This window comes from Aplidium turbinatum, chromosome 2 (assembly GCF_918807975.1).
Source record: "Aplidium turbinatum chromosome 2, kaAplTurb1.1, whole genome shotgun sequence".
Taxonomy (NCBI): Eukaryota; Metazoa; Chordata; class Ascidiacea; order Aplousobranchia; family Polyclinidae; genus Aplidium; species Aplidium turbinatum.
Window position 1 is genome coordinate 8058817 of NC_137473.1, and position 27532 is coordinate 8086348.

At 37.5% G+C, this 27532-nt stretch overlaps 1 protein-coding gene across 1 annotated transcript in view; it reads left to right on the top strand.

Moving 5' to 3' along the window:
• The window catches only part of LOC145788291 (uncharacterized), a 38967-nt gene that overhangs the window by 9562 nt on the left and 1873 nt on the right, over positions 1–27532 (top strand). The window contains exons 7-20 of the mRNA XM_082600073.1: positions 3358–3564; positions 4296–4487; positions 10251–10493; positions 11458–11627; positions 12163–12283; positions 14496–16265; positions 16371–16456; positions 17428–17584; positions 18110–18267; positions 19348–19489; positions 20052–20567; positions 23686–24057; positions 26201–26440; positions 27167–27252. Of these exons, the coding sequence (XP_082456199.1) occupies positions 3358–3564; positions 4296–4487; positions 10251–10493; positions 11458–11627; positions 12163–12283; positions 14496–16265; positions 16371–16456; positions 17428–17584; positions 18110–18267; positions 19348–19489; positions 20052–20567; positions 23686–24057; positions 26201–26440; positions 27167–27252 (4460 nt within the window). The remainder of the gene's footprint in view (positions 1–3357; positions 3565–4295; positions 4488–10250; positions 10494–11457; positions 11628–12162; positions 12284–14495; positions 16266–16370; positions 16457–17427; positions 17585–18109; positions 18268–19347; positions 19490–20051; positions 20568–23685; positions 24058–26200; positions 26441–27166; positions 27253–27532) is intronic.

Here is a 27532-nt window from a genome sequence, read left to right on the forward strand (position 1 = left end):
TGAAATCATGAGTTTAGAACAAGTTGATTTGAAATCGTGAGTTTAGGTGGAGATGCTAACTTGAAATTGCAAGAAGAGAAAAGCATTCCAGCTGGCTTTGAAGCGGTAAACACGATTTTATGCTTGCCAGCAAAATTTTCACACACATTTATAAGGTCATTTAGGCTAAGCGAAAAACAGTAAATGTCATCAGCAAAAAGAATGTGATTTTAAAAAATTATGACCAACTGTAGGCTACTATACAATACATCCAGCCACGGCCTACTGTTCTAGTAGGTCATGATCCAGCATTGACTTTATTTAACTGAATTGATAAATAGAGAAATAAAACAAAGTAACTTCAGCGGGTTTAACATGATGTATTACATAAACAAATATAATATAATTAAAATAAACTCAAACGTTTTCGACACGTACATGTGTCCTCAACAGGAATTACATATCTGCAATGTAAATAAAATGAAAATTGTAAGGTAAATTTTACTTTGCATTATAACTGTATCTGTATACTAACGACACTCCAGACTGAAAAGCACAAACTGAACGAGTGACACAGGAATGATTACAAGTAAATTATACGGTGGAAGCAGATCACATGAGGTGTAAACTACAGGCATTTGACAAACAATTAGAACACACACAAGAGAAACGATGAGCCACAGGCGAATAACTGCCGGTTGAGAGACGGATTATTACGTTTGATTCTTAAGGCTTCCATGATCTTCCATGGCCGGGGAGCACTTAAACCCAAACTTGACAACCAAAAGTGCAATTAAAGAGCACATCGCCTCTTGTGAAACGTGCACTGACAATAGCTCGATCGACCAATTTAAAATCATCTCTCGAGGCAGATTTGAATTTCAGACTAAGATCATGGAAGCCTTAAGAATCAAACGTAATAATCCGTCTCTCAACCGGCAGTTATTCGCCTGTGGCTCATCGTTTCTCTTGTGTGTGTTCTAATTGTTTGTCAAATGCCTGTAGTTTACACCTCATGTGATCTGTTTCCACCGTATAATTTACTGGTAATCATTCCTGTGTAACTCGTTCAGTTTATGCTTTTCAGTCTGGAGTGTCGTTAGTGCAATTAAAGAGCACTACTCACAAATGCACTACTTTAATTGCAGAGCACTACTTTAATTGCACTACTCACAAAATAGATAGGCTATAACTTGACATGAAAACAATGACAAAAACAAATAAAACAAACTAGCAAAAACAACATCATCATCTTGCGGAAATTCAATTATACCCGGGGAAGATATGTCTTGAAGATATCAAGCGTGCTTTGATATAAAGTTGCGTAGATAAAGCAATGATTTTAGACCCCAGTCAGCTAAACTAAAATTGTATCCAAGACCGTCGATGCATCTAAAAAGGCAACAAAAACTGGAGTGTAGTGATTGACATCTGAAAAGATAACTTGTTTAAAGAAAAAGGTGGACGACAAGTGACTCCTCGTGCTCCATCCTGTGATTAACATCTGCACCCAAGCAAATACCAAACGAAGCTTGTCAACTAAGAGCCTCCACCCGGACGGCACAGCTGCAGGGGACAATGGACAAGTTCAGACACCCCACCATCCTGTAGCTCAACATAGAAGATTTCACAAAAAGCAACATCTAAGTTGTAGAGCAGCTTGCCCATACCAACCGGGCACTCGTCATTCTCCTCCAGGAGACCCACTGCATCTCTGCAGATAGGCTATTTATCCCCAATTACACGCTAGTCGGGTCTACTCTAAGCAGCAAGCACGGCATTGCCACGTTTGTGCATAAGAGCCTGAAATGGACCTTTGTCGCCAATCTCTGACCGATGCTGAGATTGAGTGCGTGTGCATTTGTATCTCAGACTAAAACATCGTCAATATCTACAAGCCCCCACCCTCGCAAATTTTGCCATCATGCCTCTCAATGTTCCCCTCACACAGTCTCTACGCTGGCGACTTCTAACTGCCAGCATATCCACTGGGTCTACAATAGCACAAGCCGAGACGGAGAATCGCTGGCTGACTGAGCTTCTACAAACCATCTTGCCCTCCTTTTCAACCCAAAGGAACCAACCAGTTTTCACTCTGGTCGCTGGGGAACAGGGAGAAACCCTGACTTGGCCTTCGCGACTGTCGACAGCTCTCTTCCAGACAGACGTGTGCTTGAGAAGTTTCGAACATCGACCGTCTCTTATTATCGCCCCAAAGCTCGTGGCACTTGTCCTGAGTGCACCAATGAAGCGATGGGACTTCAGAAAAGCCGATTGGAATCAATACAGTTTCCTGACCAACAAGTCCCGAGTTTAAATAATGTGTGGCACGTTAGACGATTTTCATTTATGTCTCAAGCTTATAATGTTTATTAAACATTATTTTTTGTTTGGCAACACGGCAAGTTCAACCAGTGTGACATCAAGCAAACAAATTTTTACCGACATCCGTTGTAGTTATAGCTTTTGATTACAGTGACGTTTTATCTGTGGTAGCCTAATTTTATTCGCTCCACGACGAAAGTCATCCCCACGACGAAAAAACAGAAAATCTGCTACTGTTTTGCGGTTGAATAGCCTTCTCGCGTGCTGTGTAAGAACAAGGAGTGAACATCCATCCGCTGAGCATTCATCCGCTGAGCATCCCGCTACGGATACATCCCGCTATCCGCAATCTGTCTGAAGGCGCCTTTAGGCTAGCTAGGCTTGAGGTACCTGTGTGGTCATTTATTGCATGCACCTTTGTCATAACTCTTAATATAGTGAACAATAGATGTTTCCAGTTGTGGCCCGAGGACCAAGGCAGTTATGTGTATTTGGCCCAACAGTGCTGCAAGTTTTCACACCCCTGGTCCAAACTATAACTTGTTATTGAATTAAAAGAAAATAACATTACAGTTGAAGTGCTGTTCTAGACATTCTGGAGTGGCCTGTCTGGTCAAACGTAAAGAGTGCATTTTGTCAAAGAGACGTTTACAATTATACTGTAGCCTACCATGTAGCCTAATGTTATTGACATGTATGTTTACATTTGACAAACTTCACAATTTTTTTCTTAAATAGAGATCACCAAACTACGCCCGCAAGCCAGTGCCGGGCCGCGAGTTTGGCTGCTGGTCAAATAAAATAAAATTTCTCTGACTAAAAAATTCGTTTTCTCAAAAGCTGAGGCTAATTCAAAGAAGAGCATGTGATTATTAGACTCAGCATTCCGAAGCTATTCAGAAACAATTACAATTCTTTGTTGGCCTACTCGAAAAGATTTTTTTGGCTGAGCATTTATTTCTTCATACTTCACTAAAGTACTGCACTGTCATTGTTCTATTATCGCATTTGGAAATAGTCTGTATTTATATCGATCTTATTTACATTTTTAAGTATCATCACGGCTGAGTGGTTATAAGGTGGCTTCTGGCATACTTTTCTGGGATGAAATGGGAGGTCAGCACTGCCAAACTAGTTCCACAGCTTCAAATAAACGCTATTGGACGTTGTTTAATAAAAATGGAGATCTTGGCACAAAACAACTAAACGCCGATCGATCAGTCCCAGGTGGATTTTCCACTTTTGTTTTTTCCAACTCAGGTTAGTAATTTGATAAAAAAAAAACTATTTACTGCTAACCGATAAATAGATAAACTGGCCCAGGACAATGACCGGTCGAACAGACAGACTACCTTTCATGAGTCAATTGACGTAGGTTCGGTACCCTGTCTGAAACATATCATTTGTGTTGATATTTTTCAACAACTTACTTTACTGGTTAAAGAAATATATTCTGGTGTCTCTCAACTTCTGTTCTGGTTCCTTGATGTTATTAGATGAAAAGTTATACAAGGATCATTCACTTAGGAGGCAACCGAACAATTAAGCATAATAAGTAAACAAAATCAGTCAGGTTTGAAAAGGTTAAAACTGACTGACATAATACTTTACCTGTATTTGATTTTATAAGAGGGCACTCATTTGCTGAAGTATAACGATAAAAATATCATAGTTATGAGAAAGAAAATATTAACACAAAGCCCAAGAAGCTATCTTACATACGAGTACTTGTGTGCTAAGAAGCCAAAAGACAATTCCTGATGCAATTGTTATATCTTTAACGTGAACGTGAATAAAAACATGCTTTAACGTGAATAAAACATGCAACATTATTGAGTTTGAAAATAAAAACGTAAACCATTTTGCTACTTGAAGAAGCATGTTATTTGCATACGACTTGAATTTTTTGCTGAGTGTTATCATGTTTTTAGCTGTACTAAAACTACACCAGGTGCTGAAGAACTCATCTTCTCTTTTTTCTTTTTCTTCAGCTGTAACAGAGGATGATGGAAGCAGCATTTTCCCTTTATCTCCAAACACAATTTACGGAATCAAGCAAAATTATTTGCTAAAAACTTGCATTTACGATGATGATGACGTCACAATCTACGACAGGCTGTACGGAGCTTTCAGCGATGACACCGATATTGATTCAAATGAATATACAATTTTTCATACAACAGGTGAGAAAGAAATGCATTTTAATAGTTTTGAGAAAATGGTGGGAAGAGGGAAAAGCTAAGTTTTGTTTTGGGAAGAGTGGGAAGAGGGAAAAGCTTATATTTTGTTTGAAAAGCTAAGTTCAGATTACTTTTGACATTCATGTATATGCAGAAATTGCAAATAAAGTGTTTGATGCAGCAAGCAGAGCCAATATATTAACAACAAAAACTGACAAGAAAACAGTTTTTTTTTTTCATATAAAACAATCGATAAGCAAAAACTTAGTTAAATGGAAATTCTAATTTAAACTTTCTGTATCCTGTTTGAAACAGTTTCCTGCTTGAATATAAACTCTGGCACATACAAATGAAAGGAGAAAAATTTAAGACAAGGAGACAGTTTTAAATCCAAATGATTCGGGTATTGTTATATGCTCAGAGTAGGCTCCAATATGTGCATTTAATTATCTAATTTCTGTAGTGATTTAAATGTGTATGAGTTTATCAGTTACAGTGAGTATTTTATATTGAATAGATAATAAAATTTCAAATTTTATGAAAAATATATCATATGTGAGCTATGGTACTTATAAACCACATAAAACCTTACGTTTGAGAACTATTTAGGCTATAAGGTGCAAAAGAGAGTTTTTCAGTAAAAAAATGGTAAAGCTTTCCAAATCTATAACAAATCATGTGTTGAATTATACTGTATTGTACGAGTGGGTGTAAAAAATTAATTTGGTATTGAAATAATATGAAATACCTTCGATTCTAGCACTAGTTGCAACGTTCATATGAAAGTGAAAGTAAAAAGCAACAGCAAACAGGTTGATTTATTGCTTCACTGACGTTTCGCACACCATGACGATGTGCATCCTCAGAGCGAATAACATATAAAATACAATTTATAAAGTTATATATCGCAGTGCGGTTGAAGGCAAGAAAAAGCCTTGTAATGTGAGTTTCATTTTTTGCTTGCCTTCAACCGCACTGCAGCATTTTACAATAACGTGCAATTGCATGGTTTATGTTGAAAAATCCAACTTTTTTTGGTTGGAAAACATTGAATACTTTTATTGCTGCAATATATGAATCAAATTTATTGTTTTGCTTTGGTAGGTATAATAGTTACGGATATTCAATGAAAAGCTTAGATTAGTTAGTTTTGTGGTTTATAAATATTTTCATTTTGTCAGAAAACTCAAGATTGAGTAAAATGTGAAATTGAAGTATAGGTACGTTGGAGCAGTTGATTACCCCAAAAGAAATAGCTTTGTAGGCTACTTAACCTTTGAACCGTTGAATTTGTGATTTGAGCTTCATTCGATAAAATAAAACGTGTAGTATTACATTTTAAGCAATGCCTCACAGTTATGAAAATAGCAGACAGGGGAATGCTTCAACGTAATGGAGTTGCTCAATTTACCCTATAAACTTTTGTCGTTGTAAGTTGAGCAATCCCCATATCAATATTAATAAATAAAAACAATATAATAAAAATAAATAAAAATATGTATGTCAAAATGTGATCTTCTTCTTTCGTATGAGACAAGATTGTTCAAATTTTAGGGCAGGTGATGGAAAGCCAGGTGAGTGTAGCTTTGTCCAGTGCTGCTATACCATGCATCACACGGTGATCAAACTCAATCTGAATTGTAGTTAATTTACTTGTGCTTCAAGTATACCCTTTTAAAATTTCCAAAATCGTATTGTTTTTATGCAAAACCAACTTAAGCAAAATAGTGCTCATCTTACCCCATCCTCCCCTAAGGAAAATCAGGTTCCTTATGGACTCGTTAACAGATGGTCTGAGGAGGATAAATTTACCCCTGTGATGTGCCACTACTGCATTTCACACCAAGAAAATGTCATTGTTAATTCACTGAAAATGTCTAACGAGATAAAAATCGTAACATCAACAGTAAGTCGGATTCGTGTGAATGCATTTGATCATCGCAAGTTAAGCGATTTCTGGTAGATATTGATGCAGACTATGGAGACGTGCTCATGTTCACTGCCTTTCGGTGGTTAATCCATGCTATGATTATGCCAGAGCACCAAGTCAACGGATCATTCCAAAGTACACTAGGCTTATCAGCGACATGATTGATAAATTTGAAAGTCCTATCACTTCATTACCCCTCGTTTTTAGAAACTTACTAAAAGTCAAAGCCAATGCAATACAAGCAATAACAGCCAATACAACAAGCCAATGCTAAACGTACAATGCAATACAACCAATTGGTACCAACTAGCACATAATCATGCAAATTGGCATGAAAAGGGGAAGGCTTACGCTCTGCAGTGGGCTCTCACAGGCTGAAAATGATGATGATGACTAAAAGTCAAAGCCAACATCAACTTTCACATTAAATTGCATTTTTGTGTTGCGGCACTTTACAAAATTTAGATTTTAAATTTGGCCCCGGTGCTAATAAAGGTTGAGAACCGCTGGTTTAGCTTATTATAGTAAAGAAAAGCGAAATGCCGCAGTATATTTAGCGCTAAAAAACCTTTAGCAGTTGTAGAGCGACGACATATACCTGAAGTCGTTAAAATAAGTCAGCAGTACTCCTTTATTTTGCGTTTCTGCTTTTAAATCTTTGTAAAATTTTATTCGTATCTTTGTATCAACATGTAACTAATTTTTCCCTTAAAAAATGTTCTTGTAATTTAAAAAATCTCTATACGAGATTAAATGCAACAGGTTATGTCTGCATGAACATACGGAAGTGTAATTGAGTAGGCTATGTGAAGAGAGGGGCGTTCTTCCCGGCTATCAGCACAAGGCTGAGCACTCGCTAGTACAGCGAGCAGCTGCGATTCGCTAACCATAACGGTGTAGCTTCCACGCAAGCCATTCAGACTTTCCAATCAACGATATGTTTCTCGGCAGCCGATTTGTAGCAAGAATTGACAGCGATAGACACCGTGTTTTGCCCATGAGGCTGGGCTCGTCAGTATCGCACCACTAATTCTGCCACAATGATATTCGACCACCGCTTTACCAGTCAGTTTAACTCTTATCTTTGTGGAAACAAAGAAAGAGCCAACAAAACCAGCAAGCGCCAGGGCAGAGGACATGTGAAGAGAGGGGCGTTCTTCCCGGCTATCAGCACAAGGCTGAGCACTCGCTAGTACAGCGAGCAGCTGCGATTCGCTAACCATAACGGTGTAGCTTCCACGCAAGTCATTCAGACTTTCCAATCAACGATATGTTTCTCGGCAGCCGATTTGTAGGAAGAATTGACAGCGATAGACACCGTGTTTCGCCCATGAGGCTGGGCTCGTCAGTATCGCACCACTAATTCTGCCACAATGATATTCGACCACCGCTTTACCAGTCAGTTTAACTCTTATCTTTGTGGAAACAAAGAAAGAGCCAACAAAACCAGCAGGCGCCAGGGCAGAGGACATGTGAAGAGAGGGGCGTTCTTCCCGGCTATCAGCACAAGGCTGAGCACTCGCTAGTACAGCGAGCAGCTGCGATTCGCTAACCATAACGGTGTAGCTTCCACGCAAGCCATTCAGACTTTCCAATCAACGATATGTTTCTCGGCAGCCGATTTGTAGCAAGAATTGACAGCGATAGACACCGTGTTTCGCCCATGAGGCTGTGCTGATAGCCGGGAAGAACGCCCCTCTCTTCACATGTCCTCTGCCCTGGCGCCTGCTGGTTTTGTTGGCTCTTTCTTTGTTTCCACAAAGATAAGAGTTAAACTGACTGGTAAAGCGGTGGTCGAATATCATTGTGGGTATTAATTACACTCCCACCTATATATATATATATATATATATTTTTTTTTTTGATTACAGTATATTGACTCATCGAGCCTCTGCTCCACATTTTTATTGAATATTCGTCTGCCACGAGAGCCAAATTATCCTTAAATGGTTCGACTCTCTTCCTCGTGGGAGACCCCAATTTTATCCGCTCTGCCTACTGGCAGACCGGGTATAAGAGTCAAAGTACCTGCGCGAGGACGCGTGAAGGAGACGTGGGCGCTGCCCGGCGGTCAATTACTGCCGGTTCCAGCGTCCACACACGACGGGTCGCCCGGTTCGTCGCAGGGCTTCTTTCTGGGCTATGCAGAAAGAGCCTGTCTCCCTGGCCCGCTCCGCCATTCTAAATTTGCGGACGGGCCATATAGTTTTTCGATCCACACTCTCCCTCCACAGGTACCTCGACTCCCCAGCCTGGCCCTCGCGACCTAAGCTGGTGGACTTAACCCTCCGGGTGCATCGTCACCCCATAAATCACGCCGCTCCCCGCCGCCGCGGGGTGTGGCAGGCCGGTTTCTGAAAGTCTTCGACCTGGCTATGTTTGTTTGTGCTCTCTCGCCGTGTCAATTATTTGTACCCGTGCGCTGTTGATGCAAATAAAACAGTTTAACACTAGTGGTGCGATACTGACGAGCCCAGCCTCATGGGCGAAACACGGTGTCTATCGCTGTCAATTCTTGCTACAAATCGGCTGCCGAGAAACATATCGTTGATTGGAAAGTCTGAATGGCTTGCGTGGAAGCTACACCGTTATGGTTAGCGAATCGCAGCTGCTCGCTGTACTAGCGAGTGCTCAGCCTTGTGCTGATAGCCGGGAAGAACGCCCCTCTCTTCACATGTCCTCTGCCCTGGCGCCTGCTGGTTTTGTTGGCTCTTTCTTTGTTTCCACAAAGATAAGAGTTAAACTGACTGGTAAAGCGGTGGTCGAATATCATTGTGGCAGAATTAGTGGTGCGATACTGACGAGCCCAGCCTCATGGGCGAAACACGGTGTCTATCGCTGTCAATTCTTGCTACAAATCGGCTGCCGAGAAACATGAGTAGGCTATGTCATTGTTTTTAAAAGTTAAGAAAGAATTTTATTGCTGCAATCTATTGCATGGCTTATGTATACGTCATAGCTATATACAGGGTTGCCATACCGTCCTTATTTCTAAGATTTATCCTTATTTTGAAGGGCAGGTCTTAGAAAACTTAAATGTCCTTATTTCTAAGAAATGTCCTTATTTTCGACTTACGTCCTTATTTTGTCTTATTTTCAACAATTATAGAACTTTGATCGTTTTCCTCTGGTGTTCGGTGTTGCATAATATTCTAAAATTAGTCTAATTAGCTTCCTCTAGTCGTCAGATTCTTCAACGCCTAAGTTGGAGTGCGAGTGCGTCTTCTTGACTTGCGATCGATGCCAGGCGAGACCTCGGCACAGATAACGAACTTTATTCTCTCCTCTATTCAAGAGAATGGCTTAGACATGAAACAGCTGTCATCCTTTTGTGCCGATAATGCACCAGTGAATTTTGAAAGATCACAGCATAGTGAAAAAAAAAACAACGTCTTCTCTCGTCTCAAAGAGCAAACATTGCATATAATCCCAGTCGGCTGCCCTGCTCATATTTTGCATAATGCAGCAGAGAAGGGATCAGAGCGCCTCACACTTGACATAGAAACAATCGTACTGAAGATTGGTAGCCACTTCAAAAGTCAAACTGGTAGAACGATGAGGCTCAAGCATTTCTGTGAGGAGCTTGATAGCAACTACTCGACTATCCACACACACGCCAACTCGATAGACCACATTTAATGCTGTACTCGAGCGAATGATCGATCTTTGGGAACCACTCAAAGCGCATTTTCTTTCGCTGAAACATCCACCAAGAACATTGGAGGATTTCTTTAAATCAGAAAAGTCACTGATCATCGTATCATTCCTCCACAGTGCTTTATTGCTCTTCAATAAACCACTGTTACTCCTGCAAAAGTCAACTGCATTGATTCCAGAACTGGCAGAGATAATTGAATTTTTCAAGATCAAAATATTGCAACGCCAGTGTTCAGGGTTTTTCGGAGCAACAACAGACGAACTACTAAGAACAGTCGATGAAGAGCATGCTAATGTTCTCAAAGCGAGCGTCCAGGAGTTCTACACCATTACTTTGGAATATATCAGCAAATGGTATCGATTTGAGAAGCATCTAACGCACATCAGCTGGACCCTGCTGAAAGATCAAGCAATCGAGTACGGTACGAGGAAGTCAAGGGTTTGGCGAAGCAGGTTGATCTACCAATGGCAATAAAGAATGAGCTGTTCGGTGAAGTCTCGGCTATTTACACTCTGCTCAAGAACATTCCAGATGATCTGTTCAACAAGGATTAACCTGAGGTCAAGTGGATGCAGATCTTTACCGGAAACAACTCTTTTCCGCTGCTCTACATGCTGGTTTTCCAGTCAGCAATGCGTTTGTGGAAAGAGTGTTCTCTCTTGTTTCGGCGCAGTGGACCAAGGAAAGGAACAGACTTAGTGCAACGACAGTCAAATCCCAGCTACAAGTAAAGATAAACCTATACCTGAGCTACCGTGAGATCCATGAAGCAATTTGACAATTTCTAACAACAAGGAGTTGCTGGAGCAGATTGTTTCTGGCAAAAAGTATGGAATGTGATATGACACGGCTCGTATAAATACAAAGTATGTCCAAAAATGTTTTTTAAATGCTAATCTAATTTTTCGGTTGTCCTTATTTTTGGGTCCATGTCGATGGCAACCCTGGCTATATATAAGCCATAAAATCAAACGTAGTTATTACTTTCTAAAACCTTTACAGCCTGTTCCCCCAAAAAGGGGGATCATCGAAAGGTTCTGAAAAATATGCAAAAACAATAAATCGGTAACACTTGAAAATATATTAAACATTTTAACCTTGAAATTTGTAAAATTACCATTAAAATGGTTTAATATAACACAACGGTGAAGGGGCTTGTCTTCATTGCTGGAGGCTAGCCTCGATATGCATGCATATCAACCGCCGCTTGGTTTACTCGGTCTGGTAGTTGCATATTGAGCTGTTTATTAAAAAGAAGCAAAAGTCACATGAAAGATACCTGGTCAGTGGTCACCCTATAATGAAATGTCGTAAACCGAATCAATTTTCTTTGTTAAGCACAAACGTGACATACTACATCATTAAAAAGTATTTTTTTCCAACAGATCCTGCTCTTGTTTCTTCCTCCTCCCTCAACTACGTCTCCTCCATTGACGGAACAGCTGTTACCTTGAATCTTACTTCAGATGCAGTGTCTCGAGCTACTCGATTTGACTTCGATGTAACAGACGATACTTTGCTGGAAACAGACTTGGACAGTTCAACTGCGTATAAGGCAAGGAGAGAACTTTTTTAAAAAGGAAACCAATTTTCTTATTACTTTATTACGTCACTATTCCAGACTTGTTCAAATAAATCACTGAAGAGGATTACAGGTGAAGGATCGCGTAAATCTTTCAAACTTGTTTGAGTATTAAAATGCAAAGAAAATGAAAGGGTGTACCAGCAAACATATAATTAATTAGCCCATGGTACAAAAGATGAATCCACGAAAAATACAAACTGATATGCATACATCAACAAATGAATAAAAAAATATCAGTGATCACTCATGTACATGTAAATCCACACAAAGTAAAAATTACATGACTTTTGACTCTTTTTTTATTTATTCAAAGATAATTTCTAAAAAGGCATTGTTAACGAAGGACATAGGCGAATGTTTCGATCTTAGGGGTCTCTTCAGCGTAGTGAAATGAAAGTAGAGTTGACTTGAGGTTTCGGATGAGACGATGGTTTTCTCTATCTGTAGTTAACAATGTCTGTTTAGACGTTGTTTTTAAAGAAATAAAAATTGCATTTACTTACAGGTCCGAATAAATAATTTAACGCCGAATGATCCAATACCAGTGATCATTGAAGCAACTACAAGAAAGCACGACGGCAGTCTGACACCCGTAACTACAGTGCTATCTGTTGATGTTGAGTCAGGTGATTAACAAAATGTAATGTGATTGATTATATAGTGAAGTGATTATATAGATATAATGAATACTATTAATACTACAAAAAATGCTCAATGCTAAACAAAAAAGCAAAGCAGAGCGAATTAAATCAAATATATATAGTTATTACTATCTGAACCCTCAACAGCCTGTTTCATCTAAATAAGTATCATCAGAAGGACCTTATTCAAATAGAATCTATATGAATACGGTCCTTCTGATGATCCTTATTCTGTTTGAACAAGGTCCTTCTGATGATCCTTATTTAGGTGAAACAGGCTGTTAAGGTTGAGATAGTAATAACTACATGTGATATAATGTTGATGTTCTTTACCTAAGTTTGAGAGTTAGTTTTGGTGTTACACCATAGATGTAATTTTGGCGTGATATTTAGGCATAATACAACAGTTTATTCGGACGGAGAGAATGGATTTAAAGTAAGCTAAGTGCAAAACAGCAAATATCTCATTTTAGGAAGGTTTTCGGAAAATGTTTTGAATATTTTGTAAATGCCTGTTATTTGACATTTCTATTATGGAAATCTAGTACATGCCTAAGACTTAACAAAATGTCTTTTCGCAATACCTGACAATTACAACATAAATGTAATGGGGCATATTCATTTCTTTCTATAATGGGTAATTTACTGTATAACAATACATACGGTATTTGACAAAAAACGTAGCCTAGTCAGAATAAGCGCGGTACTAATCAGGCAAAGAGACGGAAACAGCTGAATTCCGCTTCACATTTTTTCACGATCAACTGCGTATATGCATATCCATTCGTTATAACATAGCCTAGTCTTTACAGAGCCTCATTATTCTTTGAGGGTATTTAGGGGTGGATCACGTGGTCAAATACATCTAAAACACTGAAAAAATAATGCAATTTCTGAAAGTAAAATAAAATTTTCCCAGTTGAAGACATGAAATTAAGTTACAAAAATATGTTTTAGTGAGTGGCGTATGATATTTTGGTGAACTAATTATTTCATTTATTTTTGTAAAAAAGCAATTAAAAACTTTCAAATTAGGTAGAAAGGTGTATGTTTACGATAATAGTATAGTACGAGTGTACAGCCGAGCAATCATGTGTAAAGTAACAGAAAAAAGTGTGAAACAGAAAAGCGCAGTAATTCATCACAATGTTGACTGTTGCAACGCTTTTTGAGTTTAGCAAGTGGTTGACAATAATTTCAAATCAAATAAGAAAGTCATAGTCCACGAGATCGTACAGCTTGACAACAATAAGAGCTTCAACTTGTCAAAGAGTTAAAGTTATTTGAGGTATTTGATTGGTCCGGATCCACTTGCGGACAAATGTAAATAGAGATTTATGAACAACCTGTTTCGATTTGAACAACGAACAACGCGAATTGAATGCAAAAATGTAAAAACAAATCCTTTCTTTGATTTTTTAAATCAAAGACAGGCCAAACACAACATTACAACAGGGTTGTAATTGGTGTAATGCTCAACTGTGTTGCATTGTTGTGTCTTGCCTGTCTTTGGTACAAAAAATCATGTTGTAGGTTTGGTATTTTTTCCTCATAACGCTTTGGTAGAGAGTTTGTCTTGTTCAACCACTGGCACACGAAGCCCAGCAACGTAATCAAGTTTAACATATTTAAGTTTTATTACTATAATATTTACAGAAATCCAAAAAAAAATACATCGAAACAAATTGCGAACGTTTTCGACATCCCAAGATGTCCTCTTCAGGAGTAACAGTGTTTTTACATCTAAACAAAATACAAGGGTTAAATAATACGTTCTCCTTATAGGATTAAAAAATCCGTACAAAATATATTTATTGAGTATCCATGCCCTAAAATTAACACTGCGATTTCAAATGTAGCTTCTACAAATTTAAGATTTTGAATCATTTATTGGTAAGTTGACCTCTAGGAGAGAATGGGGTAAGATGAGCACTTTTTTGGTCAAATAATTTTTACAAACAACCGTTTGGTTAGGACAATTTTAAAAGTGTTAATTTGAAGTATAAATTAATCAGCTATATTTGGATTAAATGTGACCCCCATGTGATTTAAAATTTTTTTGTATGTCAACATTTATATCTTCATTCCTCTAATTGTCCGACAAAATTTTGATTTAAAATTACATTACTTAAAAACTTGAGTAGCTGCAAGAACGATTCAGAAGCAACATCTAAATACACCAATACATTACTTCTAGATGTTGACGAATGTGAAAATAAAGCAGATTCTTGTAATACAACAAATCAAAACTGCATAAACACCATTGGAAGCTACAATTGCACTTGCAAGGATGGTTTTTCCATCGTTGGAACGGAATGCGTTGATGACAATGAATGTGATGATGAAACAGACTCTTGTAATAGAACAAATGAAAACTGCATAAACACAATGGGAAGCTACAATTGCACTTGCAAAAATGGTTTTTCCATCGTTGGAACGGAATGCGTTGATGTCAATGAATGTGATGATGAAACAGATTCTTGTAATAGAGCAAATCAAATCTGCATAAACACCATGGGAAGCTACAATTGCCCTTGCAAAAGTGGTTTTTCCATCGTTGGAACGGAATGCGTTGACGTCAATGAATGTGATGATGAAACAGATTCTTGTAATAGAGCAAATCAAATCTGCATAAACACCATGGGAAGCTACAATTGCCCTTGCAAAAATGGTTTTTCCATCGTTGGAACGGAATGCGTTGATGTCAATGAATGTGATGATGAAACAGATTCTTGTAATAGAGCAAATGAAAACTGCATAAACACCATGGGAAGCTACAATTGCCCTTGCAAAAATGGTTTTTCCATCGTTGGAACGGAATGCGTTGATGTCAATGAATGTGATGATGAAACAGATTCTTGTAATAGAGCAAATGAAAACTGCATAAACACCATGGGAAGCTACAATTGCCCTTGCAAAAATGGTTTTTCCATCGTTGGAACGGAATGCGTTGATGTCAATGAATGTGATGATGAAACAGATTCTTGTAATAGAGCAAATCAAATCTGCATAAACACCATGGGAAGCTACAATTGTACTTGCAAAAATGTTTTTTCCTTCGTTGGAACGGAATGCGTTGATGTCAATGAATGTGATGATGAAACAGATTCTTGTAATAGAGCAAATCAAATGTGCATAAACACCATGGGAAGCTACAATTGCCCTTGCAAAAATGGTTTTTCCGTCGTTGGAACGGAATGCGTTGATGTCAATGAATGTGATGATGAAACAGATTCTTGTAATAGAGCAAATGAAAACTGCATAAACACCATGGGAAGCTACAATTGCCCTTGTAAAAATGGTTTTTCCATCGTTGGAACGGAATGCGTTGATGTCAATGAATGTGATGATGAAACAGATTCTTGTAATAGAGCAAATCAAATCTGCATAAACACCATGGGAAGCTACAATTGTCCTTGCAAAAATGGTTTTTCCATCGTTGGAACGGAATGCGTTGATGACAATGAATGTGATTATGAAACAGACTCTTGTAACAGAACAAATGAAAACTGCATAAACACCATGGGAGGCTACAATTGCATTTGCAAAGATGGTTATTTGTTGATTGGAGCAGAATGCGTTGATTTCAGTGGCTGTGGTGATGAAACTAACTCTTGTAATAGAACAAATGAAAACTGCATAGTCACCATGGGAGGCTACAATTGCATTTGCAAGGATGGTTATTCCACCGATGGAACGGAATGCGTTGATGTCAATGAATGTGATGATGAAACAGACACTTGTAATAGAACAAATGAAAACTGCATAAACACCATGGGAGGCTACAATTGCCCTTGCAAAAATGGTTATTTGTTAAATGGAGCGGGATGTGTTGATATTGATGAATGCAAGGATGAAACAGACTCTTGTGATAAAAAGAATGGAAACTGCATAAACACCTTCGGTCACTTCTTGTGTTATTGCAATGACGGATACACTAAGATTGATGACATCAGTTTTTGCGTAGGTTAGTACTTTTTTATATTGGGTTTTGATTGTTTTTCTGGTTGAGAATCCGCATTGTCTTTTGAAAACAAATCCTGCTAATAATAATACAGCTGTTTGTGTTCAGAAATTCCCATTATTGTCGTGGAAGCTGTAACAAATAGTTCGTTTAATGTGTTCTTGAACACCTTGCATCCGGAATTTTCTTACGAGGTAAGTGCACTTTTTGACAAATTTAACAATTTTTATAAGGATGATACGCAAGATGGGGAAGTGGCTTGTACCCAAATGCAAAAATTTGTTGGAAAATTTTATATATGTTTTCCTGTGTGGTATATATAACAAAATACGAACGTGCTATGAAGCAGAGAAACAACTTATTGATATCTTATTGCAAATAGTGATGGGGTAATTGATATTTCCTCGACTTGAATTTTAAATAAAATTACTTTCCTTGTTGAAGCTTATAGCCATGATTGCCTAGGCTTTATTTTTTATAAATTTTAGTCAACTCTTGGCATGCTGATGTTCAGAATATGTTTATGGCGCTAGTCTCTGCATTACTGCTTCAATTTTTTTCTATGTGTTCTGCATTTATTTAGTGACACTAAGCATAAAATCTGTTCTCCTGACATATAATTATAAAGTTTGTTGCTTTATGAAGTTTTTGCGACCACAGGTTTTATGATGCCTCAATGTGATAAAAACTATAACCGACCTTGTTTCTGACGTGCTTCACTCAGCACAACTGTCTTTATTGAGAAGTAAAGACCGTTAAATGATGTTTGCTTAGCAGAAAATGATGTAGTGTACTATTTATTGCTAACATGTTGTTGCCACACATTGCCCAACATTTTTACTTCCAATTTTATCAATTTTCAACCCCTTACGCTTCAAACTAAAATCACTGTTGGTAGTGCAAAAAGCTCACCTGATTTTATGGATAAGCTTTTATTTGTTTACATTTTTATTTATTTATTATTATTTTATTTTTATTTATTTGTTTACTGCTTTATACAAAACATATCTCGATATTTTTGGTTATAACAAAATTATGGTTAACTTACTTCAGCATCCTGTATTTATATACAAAAATCTTTGAGAAGAAATCCGTATTTTATCAGCCTAAATTTAATCTTATTAAATTATAAATTTTCTCCATTTACTGTTTACATTTGTCTTAGATTGTTGTTGAAGAAATTCAAGATATAAAAATTTACACTTATCCAATCACTTCCAACGAAGCAACAATTGACGGGTTGAAACCAGGCACAAGTTACAGCGCCCGTGCTCTAATTGAGGAACATGGAATTGAATCCAACATGGAATACTTTGTTACTGGTAAAAAAAAATTGAAATTTTTAAGAAACTTTTGAATAAAATAAAGCTGTTTTTAAACGGTAAAACTTTGACAATTTTAAAGTACTATTACAAATACAATAAAAAGAACTTATTTTTCTAAGCTAGGTGCCGAATCTAGTTAAAGTGTGTATTCATAACTTACTGTAGTTTAAAAGCTCCATTTGTGTTTATTTCATAAAAATTACAGTTACAAAAATGCAGATGAATGCTTGAAGTGTCGTAGTACCGTTCAAACCAGCTAAGTAGCCACTGTAAGTTATTTTATTTTGTTCCGGCTGATCTGCGTTCGATTTCTCGAATAGGTAAAAGTTTTAAAAGTGGTACTGATGGTGTCCCTTTTTGCATTTGGCGCATCAACAAAGGTCGAAGACGTGTAGGTACTAAGTAATCTAACCGTCTTGAAACAACACTCACCACAGTTCTAAACAGTATTGTAGAATTATGTTGGCTGAACAATTTCTATTTGTGCATGCGGAAGTATGACAATGACTACTTATTTTTCAGTTCCCGAGTTGCCATCCACATTTTCCATTGATGAAATTACTCAAACCTCCATCCAGTGCAGCTGGTTACCTGTTTCCGGAGCAATTTTTTATGAGCTGACGGCAACACCGTTGTCTTCGGCAGCTTCTGAAAGAGTTAAACGAGAAGCGGAAGAAAATGTAATGGCTTTAGATAGGACGTACAATATAATCGCTTGTTCATAATGTGTAAGGAATTACGTGTGGCACAGAAAACAAAATATATACGAAGGCTTTTATTACGTCTGACAATAGAAGGGCTTTTGTTTATCGTAAATAATCTGTGTTTATCGTAAAATGACAATTGGCACCGATAGTAGTTTAATAAATCTTGTTATGATAACTTGCATTGCGCTATTAGCATCAGGCCTGGATATTCACAGCATGCTCATGGTTACTTGTTAATTCAACTACCCATATACTTGCTTTACATCTAGCCTTCTGCAAAGGCTTTGTTGAAAAAACAGCTTACTGGTAACTTTTCAACTGTCTTTGTAAACAAGTATTCTTTAAATATGCTCTACGTAACATTTGCTAACTGTCTTCTGTAGCTCATTGTACCAGCTGCACTACAAAACTTTCTAAATTTTAAAAAGAACCACATGTTTAAAGCCCTACAAACTACCGCCCTGGTAGTGTCATGAGAATAAGGCAATCGCTGCGAGCCTTCATATCCCCTTCTCTAGATATCCCTGGTCCAGCCTAATGCACGGTGCTTTAAGATTTAAATGAACAGGCAGGCAAGGAATCCACTCTTTGGGTCCATCTTCAAACATGCCATTTAGTACCTTACTAAAAATAGTTCTATGCTTTCTAATCTATACATGTCGAACTGACGCACTTTCTAACGTCATGCATAGACTCTCACTCCTCGGCTACGCAGCCGACGTGGTGTTCTTCAGTAAGAGTGATAACACCTTATCACTAAACCGGCCATGGATCTAATAATATCCATCAGTATGGCTTGTAACAATGAATAGTTACATACTCTCAATTTAAACTGTCTTGTTGAACACCAAACATTAAGTGGTATGAAGATTGTGGAAGAATTTGATCGGGCGCTTATCAAAAATACACTGATTTTTCTTGCAAGACACATAAGATATGCATGAATGTAGTAACAAAAATAGGCGGCTTCCTTGCTTTCCTCTCCCAATAATCCAAATTTTTGCACGCTAAACACAAACCTGGGTGTTGCAAAACGAGACAAGTTTGTTTCAGATTGTTGTGAACATCATTAATTTTGGTCAAAACTTTACTGGAATCATCAATGGGCTTCGTCCTGGTTCACCTTACATGATTTACTTGACTCCTGGGAATGATGCTGGTAGTGGAACGGCGAAAACTCTTCAAATTTACACAAGTATGCTGATGCTCCGTATGAAGAGCAAAAACATTATAAAATAAATTAATCAATTAGTTTCGAAGCTTGCTTTAAAATGTTCCGAGCAGTAGCCTAAGCTATTACCAGTACTTAGAGTAGGCCTAATTGTTTACAACTCTTTTATAACTGCGTACAACTTAGAGCATACTGTCATGGCATACCGGCTTTACTTTAGGAAATCTCGCTTGCTTCTATTTGCAACTAGAATACGTAGTATAGTGAGGTGCCATATTACTGAAAAACCTTGCAATAATGTAATTAGGCTAATCAGGTAAAAAAGCTTATGCAACTAACAATTAAAACAAACAAGAAACCGATCATAGCTAACAACCCCAAAGGATTTAACCGATTCTTGAGAAAGTAGATTTTATTTAATTTGGGTGATTTTGGTTTGTGTTTGTGAAATAAGTTGATTTGAATAAGTGTGCTGTGCGTATGAGGGCAAACAGTAGGTCGCCAGCACGGATAAAAGAACATTATAGCATGTATAACAGTATAGTAACATAGCAATATTGAATTAAAAGGTTTGGTTTCTTTTTAGATTGTGAAGATGGTTTCCACCGGAATACAACGATATGTAACGACACCGATGAATGCTTTCAAGGAATAGACAATTGTGACAGAAAGGCATACTGCTATAATGAAATTGGAAGTTACACTTGTGTTTGTAAGCCTGGATACACAGGAAATGGATTCGCAGGATTTTGTAATGGCATTAACGAGTGCGCCATCAACACACACAAGTGCCATGAAAACGCTAACTGCATAAACACACCTGGAAATTACACTTGTGCGTGCAACCCTGGATACACAGGAGATGGATTCATGTGTGTCGACATTGACGAGTGTACGGAAGGGTTAGATTCTTGTGATCGGACAATGTTCACATGTCTAAACAATCCCGGAAGTTATTCGTGTCTGTGTAATGAAACTGGATTTAAGGAGATTGATTCGGTTTGCCAGCCTTGCAATTATATAACAGACTACGAACTATGCAGTTCATCAATGAAGCGTGAGAATTGCCAGCCTGATCGTGTCTGTAACGTGACGCAAACAGGTAGGTATTGTTTATTTCAGTTTGCAAAGAATTTACAAAATTAAGTAGCTTGCGAAAGTATTAAGATTTATTGGAAAATGACTATGCGAGTGTTCAATAACAAACCATTACTTTTAAAATTTTGAAAACTGTTTGAAAAGAAAAATCATCAATTTACGTCCGACTTTTACCAACTATTTAGTACTAATGAAAGTGTAGCGGCACGTTGCTGGTTAACATTCCCGCTCATACACAGTCGTCGGTGGGACAACAAGACTTTTCGCCTTTGGGCATGATTAGGCGAAAAGTGATCGGAACACGATGGTCTTTGCTATTGCTTCGTTTATTGACAAAATCCAGGCAACAAAAGAAAAACAGCAGAGCGATTCACAGTTCCACCACCAGAAATTAACACAACTAAGACTTGAATTCAACTAGAAAACTGAGTCAGAAATCATGGTTGTAGTTACTTAAAAAGGTCTCTAGTCTTGATTGAAAAAAAAAAACTCTACTGTAATCATTATAATCGCTGTGCACAACCACACAATGTAACACGACGGCAAATCTCCGTGTGTATGCAACACTAGCCAGAATGCGATCAGGCATTCTTACAAAAATTTATTGCTTACAATCGCTCATGTTGATATATTGGTTGTTACCCCTTTGCATCTGCAACACACGAACTGGTGTGCGTATTATCACGTGACCTTCAAGTTGTCCTTGTTGCGCAATCTGTGTTATCTTTTGTTCTGGCAGTTCAGTTGCTATTCGTCTCGCCAGGTGAACGTTGTATTAGCCCGCATCAAACCCAATAAATCCCTGATTGTGTCTTTCGTTAAATAGAGACGACAGCAATCAACATGGTGGCAGCGGTGGGATTCGAACCCACACCATCGAAATGACTGGTGTCTAAAACCAGGAGACCCAATAGAGTACGCTTCTCGAGCCTTAAGGAAATCTGAGAGAAACTGGGTTCAGATTCAAAAAGAAATGCTTGCTGTAGTATTTGGTCTTGAAAGATTTGATCAGTACACGTATGGTCCAGGTGTCATAGTGCACAACGATCATAGCTCTCTTGGAAACATTCTCAAGAAACCGTTAAGTCAAGCTCCGAAACGACTTCAAGCACTAATCATGAGATTAAATCGATACGACATCGAATTTCACTATGTACCAGGAAACACCATTGTCATAGCAGATACACTAAGTTGTGCCTATCTAGAATTGAGAAATCCTGATGATCGAATAACTAGGATAATGTCCGTGAACGCATTAGAAGAAATTCCAGACGAAAGACTAACATCGGTACGTCAAGCCATGCACATTGTACAACGATGACGAAGCGAAGAACTTGCTTGAGATGATACAACACGGATGGCCCATTGATAAAATTAAAGTACCTTGTAATGTTAAACCGTATTTTTCCTTTCGTGAAACTTTAAGCCATGACAATGACATAATTCTAAAAGGTGAAAAAATTGTTATTCCTAAATCTTTACGTGGTGACATAAAAAACAATTGCATTGCGCTCATCTTGGTTACGATAGCATGATGCGACGAGCTCGAGAAACCATTTTTTTTGGCTGGGCATGTCTAAAGACATTAAACGACTCGCTGAAAGTTGTGACATTTGTAACCACCTAAAACCTTGCAACACAGAAGAACCTTTAAAACAACACAACGAAGGAACTTTTCCTTTTGAAAAATGTGGTGTTGATTTGTGTGAATTCAATGGTAAATCTTATCTGGTCACTGTTGACTATTACTCTACTTTTATAGAAGCCGATTTGTTGACATCCACAACTCAATGTCTGTTGTAGCCTACACTGTTTAAAAAAAACATTTTGCCCGATATGGTATTCCAACATGTTTGAATTCTGATTCTGCTGCTATTTTTATGGCTACTGCGTTTAAAAACTTTTGTAGTAGCTGGAATTATTACGCACACTGTCTCCAGTCCTGATCATCAACGAGAAAATGGTAAAGCGGAATCCGCAGTAAAGACTTTAAAAAACATGTTCAAACGTACTTCTAAAAACCATGACGATCAGTATTTAACTTTACTTGAAATCCGTAACACTCCCCGTCAGGATGTTGGTGTTAGTCCTACTGAAATTGTATTTGGACGACAAACTCGCTCTGTTCTACCTGTGATTACCAAGCACTGCAAATCTGTGGAACACTGTAAACGGCTAAAACGGAAAAAGAGCATTAAGATATACTATGGCAAAACTGCCAAACGCTTGCCTGCATTGTTCGTTAACCAAAAGATATTTTATCAAAACCCAGAAAAGAAAGAATGGCACAGTGGTACAATTGTGAGAAAACTATAGTCACGCACTTACATCATTAAATCTATGAATGGTGTCACAACGAAACCGTGTTCAACTGTTCATGTTCGTATTTATCGCAGTGAAAACCAAAGCCAAAGTGATGATAATGAATCAAATGCACCGTATTTCAATTCAAAAGCCAACAACAATAATTACGTACCTCCATGTAACAATGTATTACCCAATGCTGATAGGTCTACCCCTACCCCTGATGCAAGACCGCAAAGAAATCGTAGATCTCCAGTAAAACTATGTGATTATTTTTGGTGAAAATTTTGTGAGTGGTGTTATATTATTTATGTTTTATATTATAACTGTTACTTTATACTGTACAAACACTCATGCAAACCAGAGGGGATGTTGATATATTGGATGTTACCCCTTTGCATCTGCAACACCCGAACTGGTGTGCGTATTATCACGTGACTTTCAAGTTGTCCTTGTTTCGCAATTTTGTTACCTTTCGTTCTGTCAGTTCAGTTGCTTTTGTCTCGCCAGGTGAACGTTGTATTATCCCGAATCAAACACAATAAATCTCTGATTGTGTCTTTCATTAAATAGAGACGACAACAATCAACATCCTAGATTTCCAAGCGAGATTACACTAAAAGCTCGCGGTATTGTACAAATCAAATGTATTCCAGGATGACGCGCGCCAGTGAAGCAAAGCGCGTGACGTCAGAGAGAGCTCTCGGGCACTATAAAACCAATGTTTTCGTTGGAACAACAGAACACAAGCTATCGTAGCCGGAATTTTTTAAATTATGATCAGTTAGATGATGTTCTAAACTGTATATTTGTTCTAGATCTTGGCGGCTACAGCTCCAACTGTTCCTGCATTATTTCGAGAGAGAATCCTTGCGTCGGTTACAAGTCCTACGTCACATGTGATGACGTAGATTATTGCACTTACAACAACTCTTGCACTGAGCGGTCATCTTGCAGTCTACACAGCGATGGGTATCGATGTGACTGTGCCAGCGGATTCATGCTATCAGGAAATTCAAATTTTACTTGCATGGAAGTTATTACTTGCGACGAGCCTGGATTCAAGCAAGAAGGGTCAAGATGTGTTCGATGCAATAACGAAACAAGGCAGGAATTGTGTGATTTATCAACGAACAATGCAACTAGAACAATTTGTCATCCTGATAATTCGTGCCGATTGATGGAAACAGGTAAGTTTTTGTGTCATAATTGGATTGTTTTATTTCATACTTGCAGGTCAATTCAATTTTATTATTTGCTGCTTTAAAATTACAGGTCAACGGTTTTAATCTGCTAGCACAGTGGTTCCGAAACTGGGCGCCGCGAGACTTTGCCAAGGGCGCCGTGAAAGCTTATGAAAAAAACGCACACATCTAGCCTGCTACTATATTAGCAAGTTTACACGATTCATGTGTTTGAAAAACAAACATGTATATATTTTCTTTCTATTATCGCTGTCTTTTTATTGAGTAATAGAACCTCAAAACAATGTCACAATGGTAGATTTACTCAGATAAAGTCAGACGCACTTTTTAGGTCCATTGTGCAAAGCAAAAAAGTTTTTGCGCAATAGCAAATGGTGTTCTGCGGATTTCTGTGTGGATGAAAATTGAAAAAGCTAAAAAGTAAAAGTTTGCAAAATTTTGAATTTATTACAGCGTAGCGAGTGTTCATAAATTTCCAAAGGGCGCCGTCAACAAAAAAATTTGGGAACCACTAAACTAGCCTATATCATCTTCACTCGAGCATTTTCAACTAGAACAGGGAAGTCCAACCTTTTATTATAGTGGGCCGCATTGTCACTTGAAATAAACCAATGGGCCGCAGGACCTATTATATTTCAAGAAAAATAGGTACATAAAGAAACAATTAAAAACCATTAATTTCACCTTTGAAAATAGGAACAAATGACACACACATAGAAAGAAACGAACATTTATTTCTACAATACAAAGTCAATGAGATTTTTGACATTGTTTTCCAGCTAAGAGGATATCAACATTTGCATTAAAGGACGTTGTCTTGATTCTTAGGATGTTTGCTAAGTGTTTGTTGGTCAGTCTGTTTCTTTCTGCAGTTTTGATGTTTTTCATGGATAAAAATAACTGCTCGCAACAATATGTGCTGCCCCACATAAAGAATAATTTTCTGGACAAATTAACTAATTTATTACATGAATGAAATTCTTTATAAAGTAAAGGAAGAGTGTGCTCTCTGTGGAAAGTTTTCAAACTTTCTCGACTTCGCAGTTCAATTAGTTCAAGTTGAAATTCGGATGGAGCTTTATCACACTGAAATGAAAATGGGTCACTGAATAGTTTTAATTCAATTTCAATCTTTTTGAAGTCAGAAAATCTGACTGTAAATTCTTCGAGCAAATCTTCACATAACTTAACATACTTTTCAGACCTGTCTTGAGCTCTTTCAGATAGACTACAAAAATGTGCAATTTCGCCAGCTTTCAATTGTGCTATGAAAAGTTTTAATTTCCTGGTAAAGCTACTTATTCGCTCGAACATTAAACTACACAGCTGACCTTTCCCTTGTAAATGCAAATTGAGCTCAGCTAGCACTTCTGTGAAGTCAACTAAGAAAGACAAATCATTCAACCATTCTTTATTTTCTATAAAGTTCTTATTCTGTTCCTTTTTCGCCATGAAGTTAAAAATTCTACTTGGAGTGAAAATGACTTGCGGGCCGCACAAAAATCTCAGGTGGGCCGCAGTGCCAGGTTGGACATCCCAGAACTGGGATATAAATAAGTTTATTGAAAAAGTTACGTTTCGACTACTAGCTTTCATAAAAGAGAAGCTAATACATACTATAGGTTTATACAGACTTCGACACGAACTAATTGGTAATAGGACTTTCTTTTAGTCTGAGGCCGACTAAAAGAGTGTCCTGACCTGGATTCTCTTTTTACCAAAACGGACTTTTCCGTTGACGACAGTACAGTTCCGGAAATCTTTTTGAATTATTGTAGGCCTACTGTTTGATAAACAAAGCATGCAGAATATTTTCTATTGGTTGACTGAATAACTTATTATAATATTATATATTATATAATAATATATAATATAATAATACTAATATAATATATAATATAAGATTCTATTTGAATAAGACCTTCTGATGATCCGTTAGGTGAAACAATTTGTAAAGGCTTCAGATAGTAATAACTATATTTAATTTAATTTGCTCTGCTTTGCTTTTTTGCTTAGCATTGAGCACTTTTTTGTAGTATTGATAGTTTTCATTGGTTTAATATAATAATATATATAATATATATATATTATAATATTGCACTTTGCTGATCTTGTTTTTTGTTTTCAGACCCCAACGGATACAGTTTTAAATGCTCTTGCGACATCCAGCGGGAAAAACCATGTGACGGATTTTCATCTAACGTCACATGTGATGACGTAGATTATTGCACTTACAACAACTCTTGTACTGACCTGTCATCTTGCAGCCTGCACAGCGATGGGTATCGCTGTGATTGTGATGAGGGGTTGTTTTTCTATTCCGGCTCACCAGATGGTCAACCGAAATGCCTTCTGCCACGTTCGACAGGTAGGCTATGAAGCTGTATCTTAATTAAGTAATCGAGTCATATGTCAATTTTATTTCGTTTGTTTTGTTGAGAGACGCATTTTAGCAAAGTTACTTTTATTGTCGGTATTGAAGGAAAATAGTTCTACAGATTTGCGTAAGAGCACTTGCAACTATGAATATTGAATAGCCTATTATTAGTGGAGTTAAGATTTTGCTAAAAAGATTTTTTGTCAATTCACGAATATATAGTTGTTTACAGTTTTAAATCGAAATGTCAATTGGGATCTTTCTAAATGAGACATACACCCAAGCTATGAATCTTACAACACACTACACAATACTTCTCAGGTGCGAGGCAAAAATATCAAACCAAGCCACACCACAAGATTTAGACGTAATATTTAATTCTCAAGAAATATTGTAAATAAAATAGTAAATAAAATAATAATAAATCAACATTGTTTTTTTGTCTTCGCAACTCTCACCTTCAGGTACCAATGAAAGCCGAAAACGTTTGAATTATTACGTCTTTTTTTTAGTATGTTTAAGTTAAAATACAAATTATGTTAACCTTTTCTTGGGTTTTGATGCTTAATTAATACTCTTAATAATGCATCAAAGTAGCTTCTCATCAAAGCTAAATCTGGTACGATGACAGTGACACACAAACCGATCATGATACCTGGTTTTTTAAAGCATTCATTAAGCGTTAATTTTCATCCAATTATACCTTGTACTTTGTAGGTCTTTCCATATGGGTATGGCTTAGTGCTTTACTTGTCATTATTGTGACATTGCTTTGGCTATTCGGAATACTCGTGGGACTTCGGGTAAGTTTATTGATGGAGTGGGGGGAGGGTTGGAATCATGGGTCTGCTACTATTCGGTGAGTCCGATTCGGTGAGAGCCTTTTCGGTGAGAGCCCTATTCGGTGAGTTTTTTGAAAGTTTTTTTTGAAAATTATTGGGTACCGTGGCCTAATTATCATTGCCGCTTTTACATCGTTTTAACGTCGCTAAACGTTGAAATAAGACCATAACCCGCAACCCCTATCCCTAACCCTATAACGGTAATGATAATTAGGCTACGGTACCCAATAATTTAAAAAAA